This window comes from Harpia harpyja, chromosome 14 (assembly GCF_026419915.1).
Source record: "Harpia harpyja isolate bHarHar1 chromosome 14, bHarHar1 primary haplotype, whole genome shotgun sequence".
NCBI classification, from domain to species: domain Eukaryota; kingdom Metazoa; phylum Chordata; class Aves; order Accipitriformes; family Accipitridae; genus Harpia; species Harpia harpyja.
Window position 1 is genome coordinate 29,068,704 of NC_068953.1, and position 18,326 is coordinate 29,087,029.

General features: G+C 40.3%; 1 protein-coding gene across 2 annotated transcripts in view; it reads right to left on the minus strand.

Annotated features, from left to right (window-relative positions):
* Positions 1 to 665: 665 nt before the first annotated feature.
* Positions 666 to 18,326, minus strand: part of TMOD2 (tropomodulin 2) — a 37,000-nt gene continuing 19,339 nt past the window's right edge. For both annotated transcript variants that reach the window (XM_052808178.1, XM_052808177.1), the window contains exons 4-10: positions 12,923 to 13,045; positions 11,398 to 11,484; positions 8,006 to 8,136; positions 7,274 to 7,381; positions 6,861 to 7,004; positions 6,388 to 6,532; positions 666 to 4,233 (exon numbers count right to left, since the gene is read on the minus strand). In XM_052808178.1, the coding sequence (XP_052664138.1) occupies positions 4,199 to 4,233; positions 6,388 to 6,532; positions 6,861 to 7,004; positions 7,274 to 7,381; positions 8,006 to 8,136; positions 11,398 to 11,484; positions 12,923 to 13,045 (773 nt within the window). In that variant the 3' untranslated portion in view covers positions 666 to 4,198. The remainder of the gene's footprint in view (positions 4,234 to 6,387; positions 6,533 to 6,860; positions 7,005 to 7,273; positions 7,382 to 8,005; positions 8,137 to 11,397; positions 11,485 to 12,922; positions 13,046 to 18,326) is intronic.

Here is an 18,326-nt window from a genome sequence, read left to right on the forward strand (position 1 = left end):
TGTAAGTTCCCAAAAGGGGGTTGGGTGCCAGGGCCAGATTCTCATGCTATGTAGCTGTCTCAGGACAGGAACTTAGGTATCTTATGTATCTAAATCTACACTGCAGCTGGTGAGAGCTGGTACCTAGCCATTCCTGAAAATATAATGGGTTTTCATATGCAGCCTTAGATGTCTACATGCATCACAGGAATCTGATCCAAGTGTCTCAGGCAGTGACACGTTCTGAAAATGGGAGGTTTTAATTTCCTATTTATTTGCTTTAGAGAAAAGTGCATCTCTTGCTGCATCTTCCTCTGAGAAGCTCAGAGTTTCACAAGCATTCATTGAGTTGGGAGGCAGGAAAGTATTAGGTTGATGTTAGAGTGTGCAAACTGAGCCATGGACAGGTATAATTAACTTGCTTTACATCTGGGAGGTCTGTTAAACCTGGGAGGAGAATCCAGGTTTCTCTGCTCCCAAACCTGGTTCTGAGCACCCAACCATCATTCACAAAGCTCCAGCCCAGTGCATGTAATGTGGGGGGAAGAGAAGGTGAAACCTGGCAGATAATCCAGACGAGTGAAAGCTGCAAGAGCCACAGTGGAGAAAGCTGCTTAATCTGATGCGAGAGCATCAAGGGAGGCTTGATTCAAGGCACAAAACCATGAGAAATTGCAAAAGCCTAATCCTTTATGAAGATTTATTTAGAAAAACCACAATGCTGGGGAGTCACTGTTACATAGCATGGCAATTCCCTTCCTCTTGAGTAATATGCACCACACTGTGCTCATGCAATTACTTTTGTTCCAGAGATAACATCTTCATCTAGAGTTATACATGTACACATACGGTCCTTAGTGCACACTACAATTCACGTATATGTTAGGACATGCACAAAGTTGAGCTTTTCCATGAAAAAAATGTATAAAAAATACAAACGAAACTGAAGCTGTCAACATGAGAAGCAATGTGCAAAAACAGACAGTTAATCCTGAATGTTTGCTTAAGAAAAAAGGACTCTTCTATCCCTGTTCCCCATTCAGCGTTGAGTATGCCAGATGTCACTTGAAAGTAGAACTTAAAATAACTAGTCACGTCCTGACAACCATCAGGTTAGTTGCAGAGATTTTTAATCAGCTAAATAATCCTATATTAATATGAAAATCTGCCTCCAAGCATCACTATCGCGTGCTGTTGTTGTATTGAATGTTGTTGCAATGTTTTACTTGTGATGTTCAAGGCCAGGTGACAACCAAGCCCTTGTGTGGAGCACACAGAAGAGGCAGGACAGAGATGTCCCTGGTCACCGAGCCCCCTGGCAGGGGCTGGCAGCAGCTGCCTGGAGAAAATGGCCAGGGATTAGGAGTTCTCCTCACGCGTGCTGGAAGGAGCCAGACCTCCCAGGTCTCCCACCATGGGGTGCACAGCTCCAGGCACTGTCAGTTAGTGCATGGTGGGGCTGGTGTTTGAGATGAGCTCAAGTGCCTGAGGAATCCTCCCTTCAGAGGAAACACGCCTGGGCAAAGAGCGTGGCAGATGAAGGGACGGAGAGCCCACAGGGCCTTCCCCAGCCGGGTACCTTGGTCCATGATGCAAACCGTAGCTGGCATGGATGGAGCCACTGGTCTATATAACCACTTGTGTGGCTCTCAGCAAAGCTCTACAGGATGACATGCTGCGGACATCATGAAGCAGCCAGACCAATCCACCCTTGTAAAACTGCTGCATGCAAATACCAACACTTTAAATGGCAATTAAGACTAGAAATGGATTGCACTTGTTTCCCTTAAACACATACATGTACCACTCTTTAAAAAAAAAGGTAACCGATTAAAAAAAAATCTTCAAAATACATTAAAAAAAATTGATTGATCGTTGGGATTCCCTTGGTTGGATCAAAGGAAAAGAAGAAGAAAATAGGGGCAGTGTGGTTCTAATCACTGACGTTTGTCAGCAACCACAATCTTTTGGTTTTGGGGGTGAAGATTCTTCCTACCCATGCAACTTGATGCTGGGATGCCCCTGGTAATCCGCATGTTTTTTAAGAACTGTTTATTTAAGCCCATGCAGAGTTATAACTGTGTTACAGAACTTGTCTTTTTTTTTTAATGGGCTATCAAAGTTTTTCACAGCAAATCCTGCATGGATCCAGCGAAAATCTCAGCAAGACTCCCCTGTGTGTTATGTTTTTTACTTCCAAAGCAAACGTTTTAGCCTTATTCTGAGGAAGGGAAGGAGAGGTGTAAATTGTAAAGACTGGGACGTCTCCAGGGAAGTAAACTGTGGACACTGCACTTTAGATCCCAGCTCAGCAGACCACTTTAGCAAACTATTTTAAGTGGGATTTAAGTGTACGTTACTCAGTTTGGACTCCAATATGAAGACCAGTATCCAACAGGAACAGTGTTGCCTTGGACCTACTCATTTCCATTATAAAAGGCACGGAGGGAGGGTTCATCCTGTTAGCTTGCACTCCAGCTCTGGTTTCGAAAAGATCACTCGGGGAAGTATGTCAAACATGTACCGACTGCTCCTGGGGCTCCCCCGGTTTGTTTCTAATCCCCCCGGACGCCCAGCTGCAGAGTGGCTCACAGCTCTCCCCCCTGGGTCAGGAGTATGCTGCAGTGACCGTGACCTCCAGCGTTGCCCTGTCACCAGGGTAAAGGCAGCAGGGCTTCATTCCTGTTGTCCTGAAGGAGCTCTGGGAGGAGAGGCTGGTGTCTCCTGGGTAGCAGCACTAGCCCCAGGTGTGTTTCTGTAGCTTTCTGAAAACATTGGTATGTGTGACACACCTAACCCGAGCCTCCCGTAGCTCTTACAGCATATGTACGTGTAACCAAAATGAACCTCTGGCTGTTAGTGAGAGATATCTTGGCAGTGATAAAACAGTGGTAGAGAAGAGTTTTAGACTGTAAAATACACAAACGGAAACATCAGACTGAATTCTTACTAAAATTTTGATGCTATTGAGCACTGGGGTTAGCTGCTGCTTCATGAGTGTTTTCCACTGGGTTAAGATTATATCCAGCATCTGAGTTAAGGCTCTGATTTAGCAAAGCATTTGTGCATATGCTTAAATCTGCCCTTATTCAGCTAAGCATTGACCTGTATACCTAAGTGCCTTGTGATGCAGGGACAAACCTGAACTGGAGCCTGTAAATTTAAGTTATGCAGCTGTCACAACTACCCTTTTAATGTTTTTTCCCGGTAGCACAGCTGCTCTCCTGGATTAACTATTTAATTAATCTTCATCTAAAAGGTCCTGAGAACAGTTCTGTAATACTAACAAACATACATAAATACGAGAACTAAACAAAGTCAAACACATGGCTCAAAGCAAAACAAATATTGCTCAGAATACTTGTTTAGATTAAGATTAATAGCTGTAAACTGTGCATTCTAGTAGCAAATAAACACCTGTTGGCCTAGAAAAAAACCTCAAAACATTCAAAGCCTATAGGATTGGCAGCACTAATATTACTTTACAATGTGGAGGAAGGATAACAAATATCAGTGTAACATTGCCAAATGATCCACCTAACCTAAACTTATGTAAACAAGTAGGCTTTGACAATGTTTATACGTTTAGGTGTGATCCTGCACTTGGACCTGGACGGGTGGAGACCCAAGAAGGTAGAAGGGCGCTGTACCAATGCGGTTCCAGCTGCCCAGATCCCACTGCAGGGGAGAGGCTTAAGGGTGTGATCCTGCAAACCTATACTGGTATTACTTGTTCTGCTCCTGGGAGCATCCCATTGCAGGATTCGGTTCAGCAGGACTATACACATATAAGTAAGGATTATTCACAAACATAAGGCATTGCAGAACTTGGCCCTAAAATTTCTATTTTCAGCAGAGAATCCCTTATCCATACACAAGATTATATTTTAACGTATCAACAAGTGTCTAAAATAAGGGTCAATGTCACTATATGTTACTCTCAATAACACAGTTAAGATTCTGCATATTGGCTTCAGTCATTGCAAAACATTTTTTTCAGTAAAATAAAACCAACTATGAATCTTTCTCATAAAAATTAAATTAACCATGAAAGTTAAAAATGAACAGGCTGTGTTTTCAAGGTTAAAAGGAGACATTAACAGAAATGAGCAACTCCCATTGTAATGGTTTTCCAGTGCCTTCCCTTCTGACCAGTGAACACACTGAGATTGCAGTTGTTGGTGGCCTCCGATCTTGCTTTGCATCCTCTATGGTGTGGCTATTGCCGCTCTCCTTCCACCCGCTTTTTACGAACTAGACCAATAAAACAAGAAAAGGGCAGTCAGTATGGCTTTCTTGAGAATCTAAGGACTTCTCTCACTGACACGCTCCCTTCCCAGTAACATGAATAGGAAGGAAGGAGCTTCTAAGAAATACTCAGCAGCATTATGTCCATAAATGTCATAATTAACAGATATCAATGCTAAACAAAACAATTGTATTGAAACTGCACTTTTCTATATCACAGATTGTAGAATTTCACCAAGTGCTCATATCAATACATTTTCTCTAAAAATCAGATTCTGAGCTAAAGGTTTTAGATGATGAAGAAATCACCACTTCCAATGCTTCCTCCCAATGGCTCCATTTAGATTTTTGTTATGGTTTTATTGTTCTCTTAAAAGCCACTGTGTTCCAGCTAAATTGATACTGGTCTGCTCTAGTCTGCATGGCAGTGCTCTGGATTATTCAAGCACTAGGCATCAAAAATTACTAACTTTTCTAATTGCACAAGTGTATGCTAAGGGTAAGCAATAATATCCTTTTAGAAAATAATTTGAAGTACTCATAGGTATTGATATCAGTGAGTACTGGTAACAAGGAAAACATCATATTGAACCTTAAATTATCTGTTTAAACTTCATATGCTCTGATTGCATCAACCATCTGACAGTAAATGAATTAACTCGGGATTCTCACTAGAAACCAAGTAGATTGAAGTTGCCACTTAGCGAAGCAGAGAGCAATGAGCTTTGTGCTACAGGCAGGATTATTTTGACAAGCAGGCCCATGTGAACTTTTACAGCACTTAGGATACGTTACAGCTGATACAGAGTAGGTCTAGTTGGGCAGCATTTGCTACTCCATACCCTAATAAAAATGTATTGAGTCTTCTCTGACTTGGCCAGATAAGATTAGTGAAGTTCTCCTGTTCATGTGATATAAAATTTGGTGTTACATCGAACTGTCATGTCCTTCTTCTGACGTTGAACTGCTGAAGTACAGAACAAAAGCAGTAAAACTGGATGAATCAACGCTTTTGACTATAGAAAGTCAATAACAACAATATAGAACTTCAAACATCCCATTACTTTACTATCAGGAGGTTTATTTCATAGTGCTTTCTTGGCAAATAGACTGCATTTTCCCAAAGCCTACAGTGTAGCATCAGCCATTTGTGTCTGCTTTCAGTGTTTTGTTGCTTCATTTATTTTATTTTATTGAATTCTTTTAGGTATTCTGTCCTACTAAATCTTGAACAAAACCATACAATACAAAAGCAGGAAAATGAAGATTAGGTACAGGACATACATCTAACGGCAACTGGTTAAATAGTGGAAAAAAAAGGTCTTTCTCTCTTTGTTGGTGAGATGTTTCAAATACCATTCTGGGACACTAACAGTTTCAGGACCAATAGTATATCATTAGAATGCTTAGGTACTGCTAAACATTAAAACTGCAAAAAAATAAAAGTATGTTTGAAAGAAATCGGTTCTAGCTCAACTTTTATCTTAGTTCTCACAGAGAGAAACCCAAGCTGAAGCCAGCAAAGGCATCATGGTTTGACACCCCACTTTGAAGTAGAATTGATTAAAAACATATAGTTAGTCTTTTTTTTCTTCTTCTTCTTCTTCTTCTTCCTGTAAACTACTCCTGCCTAGTCATCTCCTCCTTATTCTGTGTATTGAGCACACAGGGCAGAGCATGTCACGCTTGGGTAAAACTTGCAAAGCTTTATTGTCTTTGCCTGTACTTGGTCACACAGGCAGGAAAGCCTTTTTTGTTCCCCTGGTTGGGCAGGCTTGGTCTGTTATGGGCAGGGCAAAGAAGCGAGGACTTCTGTGTTCACTGAACAAACAGGACGGGTTTGGCGCTCCACTACTGGCCAGAACAGCTGTCAGGGCAGCTGGAAATTGAGGGTGCTCCATGGAAAAGACTGAAGTAATTCCCGTTCCCAGAAGGAGTGGCAGAAGGAGAAGAATATTAGTGGCTCCTAATCACAGTAAGATCTTTGCTGTTGTCTACTCTAGAGTCGGTGGAGCTATGCACCACCCCTCGCATATAGCGGATTCAATATGTTGTAGAGTTAAAAATTAATCTTATGTACAGACAGGAAGAGTTGTGACTAGGAAGGTCAGGGCTTGGCTCACATAAACAAATTATGAGTAGATGTAGTAGCTATCTTACCCAGATCATTGTTTTTAGTGATAGCTGCTGCTACCCTGGTTCTCGGACCTTGCTTTGTGAACTGGTATCCAAACTTGAGAATCTTGGAGTTCTCCTCCAGCATCTTGGCAATTTCCATCTCTACAGCTGTCCCCAGCTGCTGCCTCTGTTGGTGATGTTGTGAAATGTCCCCAAAAGAAAAGAAAATATTTGTTTTCACATGAGAGAGAAATAAGTGCTTATATTTCAGTACTGTGTTGCAAACTACAAAGAGAATCCTGTCCTTGGAGATTTTGCTCTGGGTTTTATATTTGGCTTTGACCAGTTTTATTTAGAAGTTTTCCACTGTTTGGTTGCCGGGGCATGGGACATGAGCTGCAGAATGACTGAGCCACAGAGGTTGCCTTAACACTGCCAGAGCCCTCTAGAAGAACCCTCTGGGAATCCATATAGAAGGGAAACAAAAGTGGACTCACTCAATGCTCTCACTTTACCTGGTTGTCAATTTTAATCTCTGTCAGGGATTCATTCTCTTTCAGTGCATCAATCAGTGCCAAAATACCCATCCCAGTGATGAAGTTGGACTCTACGTTCAGACTCTTCAGTGTTTTGTTCACTTTCAACATATCTGCAAACGCCTGAGAGGTCAGAAAGAGGGAATATGAGATAACGTCTTGAGAGTTTCAGGGAATAAAAGGGGAATCTGCAAAACATAGCTTAGTACCTACAAAGAAATAGAACATAAATAGACTTAGAAGAACATAGAGGTAGATCAGAAGAGCTTACACTTCTATTTTGCATAGTCCCAGGGAAATTCTGCGAGGGAAAATGAAGAATGCATCCTAAAGCAGACACAGACCTACTTAAAAATTGTTGTGTTTTTTTTCCAAGCAGTGTTTAAACTTACAATAGCTACAGGGTCATTGCTTCGAGTAGCTGCAAGGCTGAATGTCTTCACATGCGTGTTGCTTTCCAAAGCTTTTGCAAATTCTTTCAGTGTTGGAATAGGAATATTCTACAGTAAAAAGATAAATCCAGTAATTAGGAAAAACAGCCACATTGCTAGACATTGATTTTAATTATTATCAAACTGATTAATAGCCACAGTCTACAAAATGAAACATCCCCGATGCTTTTAAGAGTATCTCAGAATGGACAAAGCATCCTCTGCTTACAGGGGCCTTCAGACACCAGTGGAGGCCTGTGCTAGGATGCAATGTCAGCACTGCCTTTAATTGGGTCAGGCCAAAGCAAGCACGTGACCCATCTCTGAGCTACTTTCCTATTTTGCTGCTGGTTGTTCAGTCTCCGCGTGCCGGCTCCTCCTCCATTTGCATGTGTGGGCTAATTGAATCTGGCCGCTGATGATTATATAGTGCCCATGAGATATCTTGCTTTACAGTCTTCTAAAGAAAGGCAGCCAGAGGGAGTCGCCCCTTGGGCTTTTAATTGGCATCTAATTCAGTATCAGGCATTGATGACCTTGGAGCCTCTACAACAGTTCCCTCCACATCCCCTTCCTGTGTCCTGCTTTTTCTGAACAGTAAAAAGAGACAAAATTTGAAGACAAAAGGCAAGGGCTTTGGAAAGATTTGAATAAACCCTCCTATGATGACATAAATGAAAACACAGCACCTACCTTTATGTTGTTGAGATTAATTTCTATGAGACTAGGATCATTTGCTTTTATCCTTTGTAAACTTGCTTCCACATTGGTCGGATTAGGTGGCTCCTCAAAGATGGGCTTGACCTTTTCACCTTTCACCACATCTGCAACACAAGATCTCATGAAATGTTGACATCAGGAACAGGCATCATCATTTAACAGCCTGGCTTTTCAACTCCCATTTAAGTTTGTACTGTAGCATTCAAGAAAGGGTTTATATGAACCACAAAACTTGGAAACAGGAGTATTAGCCCCGTTATCCCTGCCATGCCCTTTGCACTTTCTGTGCCCCCAGAAGCATGTCACTGGAGGCTGCGGTCACAGAGGCTGGGAAGTATTGTCACAGGCAAATTCCTTTTTAAGTACAAAAGTCCCAGTACAATTAGTTTGAGCCAAAGCAGTTTTAAAGACTATTGTATAGGATGTAATATTCTGCAAGGGTTGCTTTGTTCTTTGTCCAATATCTGTAAAGGAGGGTGTGCTCAGAACTTGCCCATTACATCAGTGAGAAAAATATCCCTGCACCTATGAATAGACTGGGCTAACATAAAGGAACATGATTAGGATGCCCCTCAGTTTCCTTCTCTTGGCTGATGCTATCAGCCCTGCTACAAATTCAATTAGCTCTTGTAAAATTGCAACATCTGCACTTTCTATATAATAAAACTATCAAAGCATGAAAAGCAAGTCCATCTGCCAGCACCAAGATTTATGAAGTCTTTGAGTATTCATGCTCCAAAGAGATACAGTTTTTAATGCTGGAAGCTATGAGCTATAAATACTCTTAGAGATGCATAAAAATCATAGCTTAGAACACAATTAGTACTTCTAATTCCCATCATCGCGGTTTAACCCCAGCCAGCAACTAAGCACCATGCAGCTGCTCGCTCTCTCCCCCCACCCAGTGGGCTGGGAGAGAGAATCAGAAAAAAAGTAAAACTCAACCGCTGAGATAAAGACAGTTTAATAGGACAGAAAAGGAAAGGAAAATAATAATAATAAATAATAAAAATATACAAAACAAGTGACGCGCAATACAATTGCTCACCACCCGCTGACCAGTGTCCAGCCAACCCCTGAGCCGTGGTGCCCCCATGGCCAACTTCCCCAGTTTATCTACTGGGCATGACATCATGTGGTATGGAATATTCCTTTGGCCAGTTTGGGTCAGCTGTCCTGGCTGTGTCCCCTCCCAACTTCTTGTGTCCCTCCAACCTTCTTGCTGGCTGGGCATGAGAAGCTGAAAAATCCTTGCCTTAGTCTAAACACTACTTAGCAACAACTGAAAACATCAGTGTGTTATCAACATTCTTCTCATCCTAAATCTAAAACACAGCACTATACCAGCTACTAGAAAGAAAATTAACTCTATCCCAGCCAAAACCAGGAGACCCATGCATGTAGTTGTGGAGATTCATTTATAAGCCCTGACCTCCTAAGCCACTAGAGGCAAGAAGGGAGTATGTTACTGACCACAAGTATGTTTAAACACTTTTCTTTTATGTTGCAAACAGTGAGTGACTTTGAAGACTTGTGCTCAAGTCTCAATGTACTCCACATTGCTGTTCAGTGTGACATGTAAAGTTTATACCATGTCACGGGCCAAAATAAAACCAAATATTTTTTTAGCACTCATACTCTCAGTAGAGATGAAGTCATACACAAACCTTGAGCTGGTTTTCACTCTGCTCCCTTTCACCCCAAACTTTTTTTTTTTTTAACTAATTCCCTGAGACCTTACATATCCCTGAATAACACTCCAGCCTTCCTAGGGAGTAAGGAATTGAAAACTACTGGTAAAACACATATAGAGAATTCACCTTGGATGCAAGGATGGAAAGTAAACAAAAAACAGCAAAGCATTTTTTGCACTTGTGGCAACACCCTGCCAAGCTGGGAGCTAGGGAGTGACTTGTACCCTGTCCTCAGGTTAGACGTCACAGTATACTCAGTCTAGAGTTAGCAGTATTTTTCAGTTTCTACTTCTTGTTGCTTCCCACGAGTTTTATCTTGTTCCTTTAATCATGGTGCTGTTTTGCCACATCGATGGGCAACTTTTGAGATGTCCCTCTTTTACTGAAGCATTTCGCTTGGCTAAGGAAAGGTATTGCTTTTGGACCAAAGAATACAGTGATGTGATGATGATTTTCTGGTTCTTAAGGCTGTGATTGGAGCATAGTTTAGCTGACTCGCATAGCTGACATTTTGACTCAGTACAACAAAAATATTCTGAAATCTATGTGGATTAGTAATGCCTGTTATGAGATAGATGGCAGCTCACACAGGGCCCTGCTGGGGGGGCTTGCAGAGCTGTCTTAATCGTGAGAAAAATGAAGTGACACTGTGTCCTGTCTACTTTCTCACCTCCCCTTTAGTAACGAAGGATGGAAATGAAAGTCCTTGGTAAGGATAGCTGCTGTTCTCATGGCCTTACAAGAAGAAAACATTTTTTGAGTACTGTTTCCCTAAAAAAGGGCATTCCACAATTTTGTCTTAAAAAGCAAAGTTTAGCCCACTTGATACCCCAGAGCTTGGAGGCGATGAGCTCTGGAACAAGGCTTGGCAGCTCTCAAGAAAAACTTGGAATTCAGACGTACCCATTTCTCCCCCTATCCAGCCTCCTGTTGGTTGCTGAGCTAAGATCTGATTCACCAAAGGTCTGTTTATTTAGTGCAAACATTTCTGGATTTGTTTTTAGTAACTACAGCTCTTGGGAGATTTCCTGAATGATTACACTTCCCACGTGCCTAAGGAACCATATAACAGGTGCCATTTAAACACACTGCCACAGGACTAAGGTGGAGGTAGTAGATCAGAGAGAGTAGCCGGGGCAGGAGCACATCCATGCGGTCTTTGCCTCCCTGTGAATGCAGCTTGACGTGACTCCGGTCACAGATGTGACTCTGCCAGGGATTCTGCCACATTCAAGCCCTGTGGTTACAAGTTGTTTTCCAGTTGCGTAAATGTAGGTACTCGGGGTGAGATGGCCTGGCCTGCGCTGTGGCCACCTCTTAGCTACAGCTCACTATGTTTTCTGTTTGCTGCCTAAACTGAAGTGGAATGAAAATATACACGTCTTGGCTTCATAAATACTCCCATCCTTTCAGGCACTTCTGCAGAGCCAGATATTGCTCTCTAGGAAAACAAAGCTCCTTAGGAACGAGTTATTTGCATAGTACTGTTGTCATTATAAATAATTAATTTTAAGATTGTGTTTACTTTAAAGAGCTACCCCTCCTGATTAATGAGATCAATCAAGGTAAGACCGAGTTACATTACATTAAATTAGACCAATACACCCAACCTATAGGTGAACAAGTCCCTAAAGATGACATATAGCCCACAAGAGAAATCTACTTGCTTACTTCTCACGGTTCCTTTTCCATCTTTACTGCGGGCTCCTCCTTCATCAAATTTTGGGTTGTTGACCATGTTGTGCACTCCAAGAACAGCTAAAATGTGTAAATACCAGCAAAAGGATACAATGTTAATGGCAGCAACAAAGACTGCAGAAAAATATCTGCTACAAATTCTAGTTTAGTTCCCCAAACAAAACCCCCTTTATAAAATATTAACTGAGTCATGCTTGCTTATAGGGAGAGTCTTTACAGGTCTAAATACTGGAGATACAGACACTTTTAATAGAGATTTTTGAAGAACTGAATCAACATAGTATGCATATCACAGAAATGCCAGCTGGAAGGAACTGCTGCGGGTCATCTTGTCCAGCCTCCCCCTCAAGCAGGAGTGTTGCCAACATTAACCAGGTCAGCCATGGCTTTGTCTAGCTGGATCCTGAAAACATCCAGGGATTGAAATCCCACAGTCTCTTTGGGTAACTTGTTTCAGTGCTACACTCCTAATAATTTTTTTCCCTAATATACAACCTGAACCTCTTACTGCTCTTTGTTGTATTGTTTGGCATATCCAAGAAGAATTTGACTGTAAATGTGGTTAGCTCAATAAACTGGCATTCACACAGGGGTTTCTTACACAAGCACATGAATGCTAACGTGCTTGGGAAAAAAAATAATATATATATTCCAGGACTTTAAAATAAATAGTAAGGATATAAACTATTATGAGAGAAATGACAAGAGAAACCAAAACTCCATAAAAGAAGCTGCAAAGTTATCTTTTGTGCAAATGAACTTCCACAGTGTCAGAGAATAAATTAGGCCGTGTTTGCTGATACTTCTTCCATAAATTATCTAATTGGACTTTATTCTATAGGATCATGCATTGCATTAATTATAAGTTACTAACTTGATGTAGACTTTTACTTTTATCACCACTTTTTTCTTATGGAAAATACTCTGTTCTGTAAGCAAATGACTCTTTAGTTGCTGTTACAGAGTCTATTTTCAGAACTTTCGGCAGTAGGTGTGCTACTCACTGTTCTCACAGGTCTAATCAGCTGGCAACCAATTTTCTGATTTGAGGGGTTAGATTCCAAATTTCCTCATGGATGCAGAATCTTCACCCACTGCATCCTCTAACAAGTTCATCCTGCCATTTGGGATGTCAGAGTTGAGAGGAGGTAGCAATAGTATGCTACAAACAATGCGGATGCAGTAAGATCAACGGTCTCCACTACAATGCAAGCACCCCAGCCTGCAGTCTACCATCTACCCTTCCTTTTCCCAAATTATCTTAGCCAGTTCATCTTTTCCCCTTGCCTGACACATCAATTATAAGTAGAAGTCAAAAATGCAGTAGCTATCGAGTCATGCTTGAAGTCGTCATGGGCAGTGCATGGCCCACAGGTTGGCCACCTGTCTGTATAGTGAAACAGCTATTTCAGAGATGATCACGAGACAGTCCTGGCGGCAGGTCTAGGCAGAGAAGAACTGGACATGTAGGGGGGGTCATACCTATATATTGTCTAACCTGCAAGGTCATAGAGCTCAGTATCTGAAGCACTGGCCAGGGCTTCTTCTAGTTCCGGATCCAGGGTCACTTTCTCTTCTGTACGGGTTTCTATGGGCTTTTCTTTAGGGATAAATATTTTTCCTAAGAGAAGAAAAAAGCCAGAGTGAGTAATGAATTATTGGAACAACTCGCCTGCCTCCTGGCAGTGGGGGTAATAAGTCTGTGACAGTGGAACTGCTTGGAAATGTTACCAAGTGCATGTTTTCCTCTTTCTTACTTGATGCCATCCTCCACACCAGGATCTTAAGAAGAGTCTAAAAATAAAAGGTGCAGTCTTCTGCTCTGTGTTGGTGATTGTTAATGAGGAAGGAAGTTTCCTAAAATAAATGCCCAGGAGCAGTCACAGCTGGGATTTTTCTGAAGTTCCTGTGGCCTTAAACAGGCAGAATCAGGTCTACACAAAAAGCTTGCAGAAATTTCATCCTTGTATTTAAATGAGGCACTAGAAGCAGTTAAAACCATTCTACTGCAAGAACCTTTCCGTTTACCAAATTCCATACAAGAGCCTGAGAGCTCAGCAAGTCTGTTCTCTTCTAGTAACTCAGTTTAATTCCCAGCATCTCCATGAGTATTTCTGCTCTGTGTCTTCTGATGATCATTCACATAAATAGCCTTGTCCTGATCACCTGTGTAGGCCTGGAAAGTCTGAACTGAACTGAACCGTATGTTCCCCAAGAAAGACTCCTGACCTGTTTGTCTCTCTTTGTATACTGCTGTTACATCGGGGTCAGCAGGTGTGTGTTTCCACGCGATATTCCCCCAAGACTGAAATGAGGAAACTGTAGCATAAATCCAGAAGCAACACAAAAAGTCCCACTACTCCTTTAGCCTGCTATTACAGTTAACCGCAGTAGTGTGACGATGTAACTGCCAATGCTTGGAGCGAGGCCCTTCAAATCAGAGCTAGGGCTGCACTTCAGTCACCCGCGCTGCTAGGGCTTTTCTCCCACTCAATACTTTCCTGTACCAAACCCATACAGTCAGTAATACCTTAGATGATGCCACGTGCAACAGACGGTGTCGTTGCTCCGAGAATTCTGTGAATTCCCATGTTCTGCTGTCCACCGTGGAGGAGTTCCCCTCACCTTGTCCCTAACAACTACTTCTCAAGCAGGCTTTAGTTAATCCCATTGTAATGAAGCTGTGACGACCTTTGGATGCAGGTGGCTTTGGCCCACTGTCAATTTTAAATTGTCCTTTTGTGCAGCTCTGTAGACTTTAGATGTAATGCTTGAAGCATATCCTGTGGCTTTCTGAAATGTCTCTAAAATAGTTTAATTTTAACTGTATTAGTGATATTATTTTGTTACCATTAATAAATGCAGTTCTGATATTCAGTGTTGAATTACAGATGCCTTGCCTCTGGTTTTTCAACACTGTCATCCTTTTGTGGCTTAATTTTTCCCCATTATGGTCCAAAGTATCATTTCCATGCAGATAATACCCAATTCATTTATCTCTTTCATACACATTTGTCTACAGCAATTTCTATACTGTCAGCTTCCATGACTGAGGTCACTGAATAAGCTCAGAAAAAAATCTTAATGGAAATTTCTGAAACTCTGGCAAGGTTTACTGAGGCAGGATTTGCATTATTTACCCTAGAGACATTTGTACCAAGGCTAAATAATTTCCGAGTACAAAACTGGACAGAAGGTTATGTAGAAGGCAAAGTTGTATCATATTATGATTCATTTTTCATGTGATATTTTAAGTGAGTAATTTTTTAAGAAGAGGCTTCTAGAAGATAAAAGCCTTTGTGGGCCAAAGGTAAGAATCATTTTAACTTTCACCACACACTCAGTGATGTGAATCAGAGACAGCCATCCCAGCAACATCAAACAAAAGTCAAGTGGAAATCCGGGTAGGAAATACTCTGTGAAGATAGATAAGTCATGCTCTCCAGATTTCGTAACAGCACAGGTGCTAAGATTTCAGACTCTCTCTGAACTACCACCTAATCTGAAGTGTTGGATGGCAGCTTCCAGACACCACTGACCAAGGCTTAACTTGATGCCATAAGGATAACATATAAGGAAAAAAATTCACGACTGTGTTGGAAGCTAGAAGACCAAAATTAATCAGAATATCTGAGTAAACAATCAATAGTGAGGAGTACTGTCCATAAAATATTTTCCTTTCAGATCCCAGGTGGTTCCACATGAGTTTCAAGTAATCATTAAGTCATTTGAGATCTTGAGAGAATCCTACTTATCTTTATCCTGACTGATAATACTGTCCCCTAACAGCTATACTCCACAGAGCCTTAGCTTGCGTGAAACATCTCTTGTCAGGCAATAAGTGATTCTTCACAGACCCAAACCCCAGCCACCCTGTTAACAACTGCTGATGGAAGCCTATACTTGCACACATAACATTGTAAGGGGACATAGGACCTCGAGTCTGGTGTACACTGGACACAAATGTAATGCAGTCGGTCCTTCTCTATGGACTTTGGATGTGGGTAGGCCAAGTATCTTGTGTAGCAAGAAATCCAGGGGTAATGGAAACTAGTACAGGCTCATACTTTTTCTGTGCATTTCACATATATAGGAATACAATTTTTAAGCATTTGTTTCAGGCATACGTAATTCTTGGATGGCAGCCCAAATCTTTTAAAATGTGTATATGACTCCCGATGATAGTTTCATTTAAAGCATTCTTGGCAAAAGTTTTAGAAAAAAAATCTATTATTGGTTATATGAAATATTCAAAGGGGCAAGGTCATGTCAAAGATGGTAATATATATCTTTAATATATGTGGGCCTTGCTGGCATCCAGTGGTGTTTTAAAAATACTCTTTTTTCTGCTATCTAGATAAGAACATTCTTTTGCATTATCCCACTGTGAAGAGATGCTGTAGCATAGCAGATAGAGGTTAGAAGAGCTTATGCATTTAGCACGTTATTAGGAATTCATTAGCTGTTCACCAACTGCAAAACTGTGTGTGTCTGTTTATAGATGGCTGTCAATCAGTTTTCCTTCATTATTTTAAGGACAGAGTTTAAAGATTCAGGAGTTCCCTCCTAGTCCCACATCCGTACATTGTAAATTCATTATATAGTGCCATCATGGAATTCACTGACAAAATAAAATATGGATTGTGGCTTGCTCGTTTCAATGGTCCAGCTTAAATTTAAAATTTATTATTTGGAAGAAGCCTTGGAAGAATAGTGACACTTTATTATTTTAAAGTGAGATTTATGAAGAAAGGCTGCTGCTCTTGGTGCTCTTTATATTCACACTGTATTTTAGAAGGTACTTTATTATAACATTCTATGTGGTATAATTAATGTTGGCTGTGTTACATTTTGCCTCCAGAATATGCTAATGCTCTGTGCTAAGTCTTAATAGTAATAGCTTATCTTTCTACCAATGAAAAACACAGTGACAAAAGTTACGTTTATACATATCATACTTAAGCTACATCAGTGTTAACAACACAAAGATAACCACATTTATGTACAAAAATAACATATTCTTGTGTTTAACTGCAAAACAAAATTCAATTCCAGTAAAAAAAAAAAGTAAGCATTAAAATATCACTTTGTTTTTACACATGCATAGAAACCCCAAATGTCTGGAATTCAAAGTGCTTTTTTCAACATGAAATTTTAAGTGTAAATCAATGCAATTCTCCCCTTCTTTCTGTCAAACTGGGATAAGTGCCTGGGGTGATCTGGATGACGACTGAGGCAGCTTATTATAACGCAGGAACTTCCTGACTGTGAGTGCACTGAGTGGAGATTTGTCCTGGCTCAGTCTAACAGCAGACCTATTCCTTTTCACACATGCAAAACTTCTATTCAAATTGAAATATGATATAGTTCACGTTTTACTCAAAAGAGGCTCGGGGAAAAGATCCATTGAAAACCAGAGAGAAGAAGGATTCAGTAAAAAGGACTACAGAGAGACAGAAATGTAGAGTGAGATAAAAGGAAAACAAATTCTATGAAAAAAAGAAATGCCTTGGGTAGAGTCACAAAACCATAGACATAATTTTGCCACTTGGTTTCAGCAAGCTCTGATTTCCTGCATTATGCAAATGCCCGCATCAAAGCAATGTCAAAATAAAGCAAGGAAATGAGATGTATCCCTAACTTCATCTCCTTATACAATAATAGTTAACTACATAGCCACATATGCACATATATAGCAAAATGTATTAATTAAGCAGGGAACTACTACAAGTGTATTTTTTCTGAAGTAAGTTTATTTATTGTTATATAAGGGGAAAAAGAAAAAAAAGAAATTTGAATAGCATAGTTGGTAGGATTTTACTAGTGTGTCCAATCTAAAACACACTTTAAGGATTTCATCTTCATTTATACTTTACAGTATTTGGAACATCATTTCTGGTATGTTTTCTCTCTGCCTTCCCTCTTATCTCATTAGACTTTTGTCAATAAATATAAATTGCCACCATCTTTATTTAGTATAAATACTTAGTATTTATTCCCACCTTGTACAAGCTAAAACTCAACAAAGCACAGAGCAACGGGAAATAAACCCATTTATACTAGCTGTAAAAATGTCCTTTTATTTAACATCAGTTTTATTAAAGATAGTTAATTTTATAATACAAATGCATTTTCTGCCATAATTGTAAAACAATAATGTACTTTCTTTTCCTGTAAACTCTAGTTCAGATTATTGTACTTTCTAGAAAATATCTGGTTACACTTATTACTTCTTACTTTTCAATGAATCACTGACTACAGTAAGTGCCTGTTTATTCTCAATTACAGAATGCTACACTGACCTTAGAAGTGAAATTCAATAATCTTGGAAATCTGCCTTGCATAAATCACAGGCACCTGATTCACTTTTTCCATTTTGCACTATTCTTTTCTTTTGAGGCTTGCTTAAACTCCTCCCTACAAATAGTCTATGAAAATGGAGCTAAATTAGTTCTTATCAGGAATAAATTTGTATTATGAAGAAGAAAACAGGCCAAGTTCAAATAAGTGTGAAGCTGAAAGCTAGTAGCAATTAAAATGCAGTATCATAATTGCTGCTGTACTGTTACTCTTGGATTAGTGTCTGCATGTTCTATGCCTTATAAATTATGATAACAGAATAGGAAGGTTGCAAAGTTAAGCTTTCCGAAGTTATTAAATCTGTCGTGCATATACACAAAGAGTGAAGTTAAATTGCACCAGCGCCTTTGACTTTGATCGGCGTGCTGTGATTCTGCCATCTTAGTGATACCCTTTAAAGAGTTCTTCTGAAAAGATACTTTCTCAAACAAAAATAAACAAAAGCCAACCTATAATCTTTAAAACAGAAAGAAGCCCAGAATTTCATCAGACCCTCAAATGGATTATCACAACAGTTAGGATCTCTGTAGTCCTACAGCAGT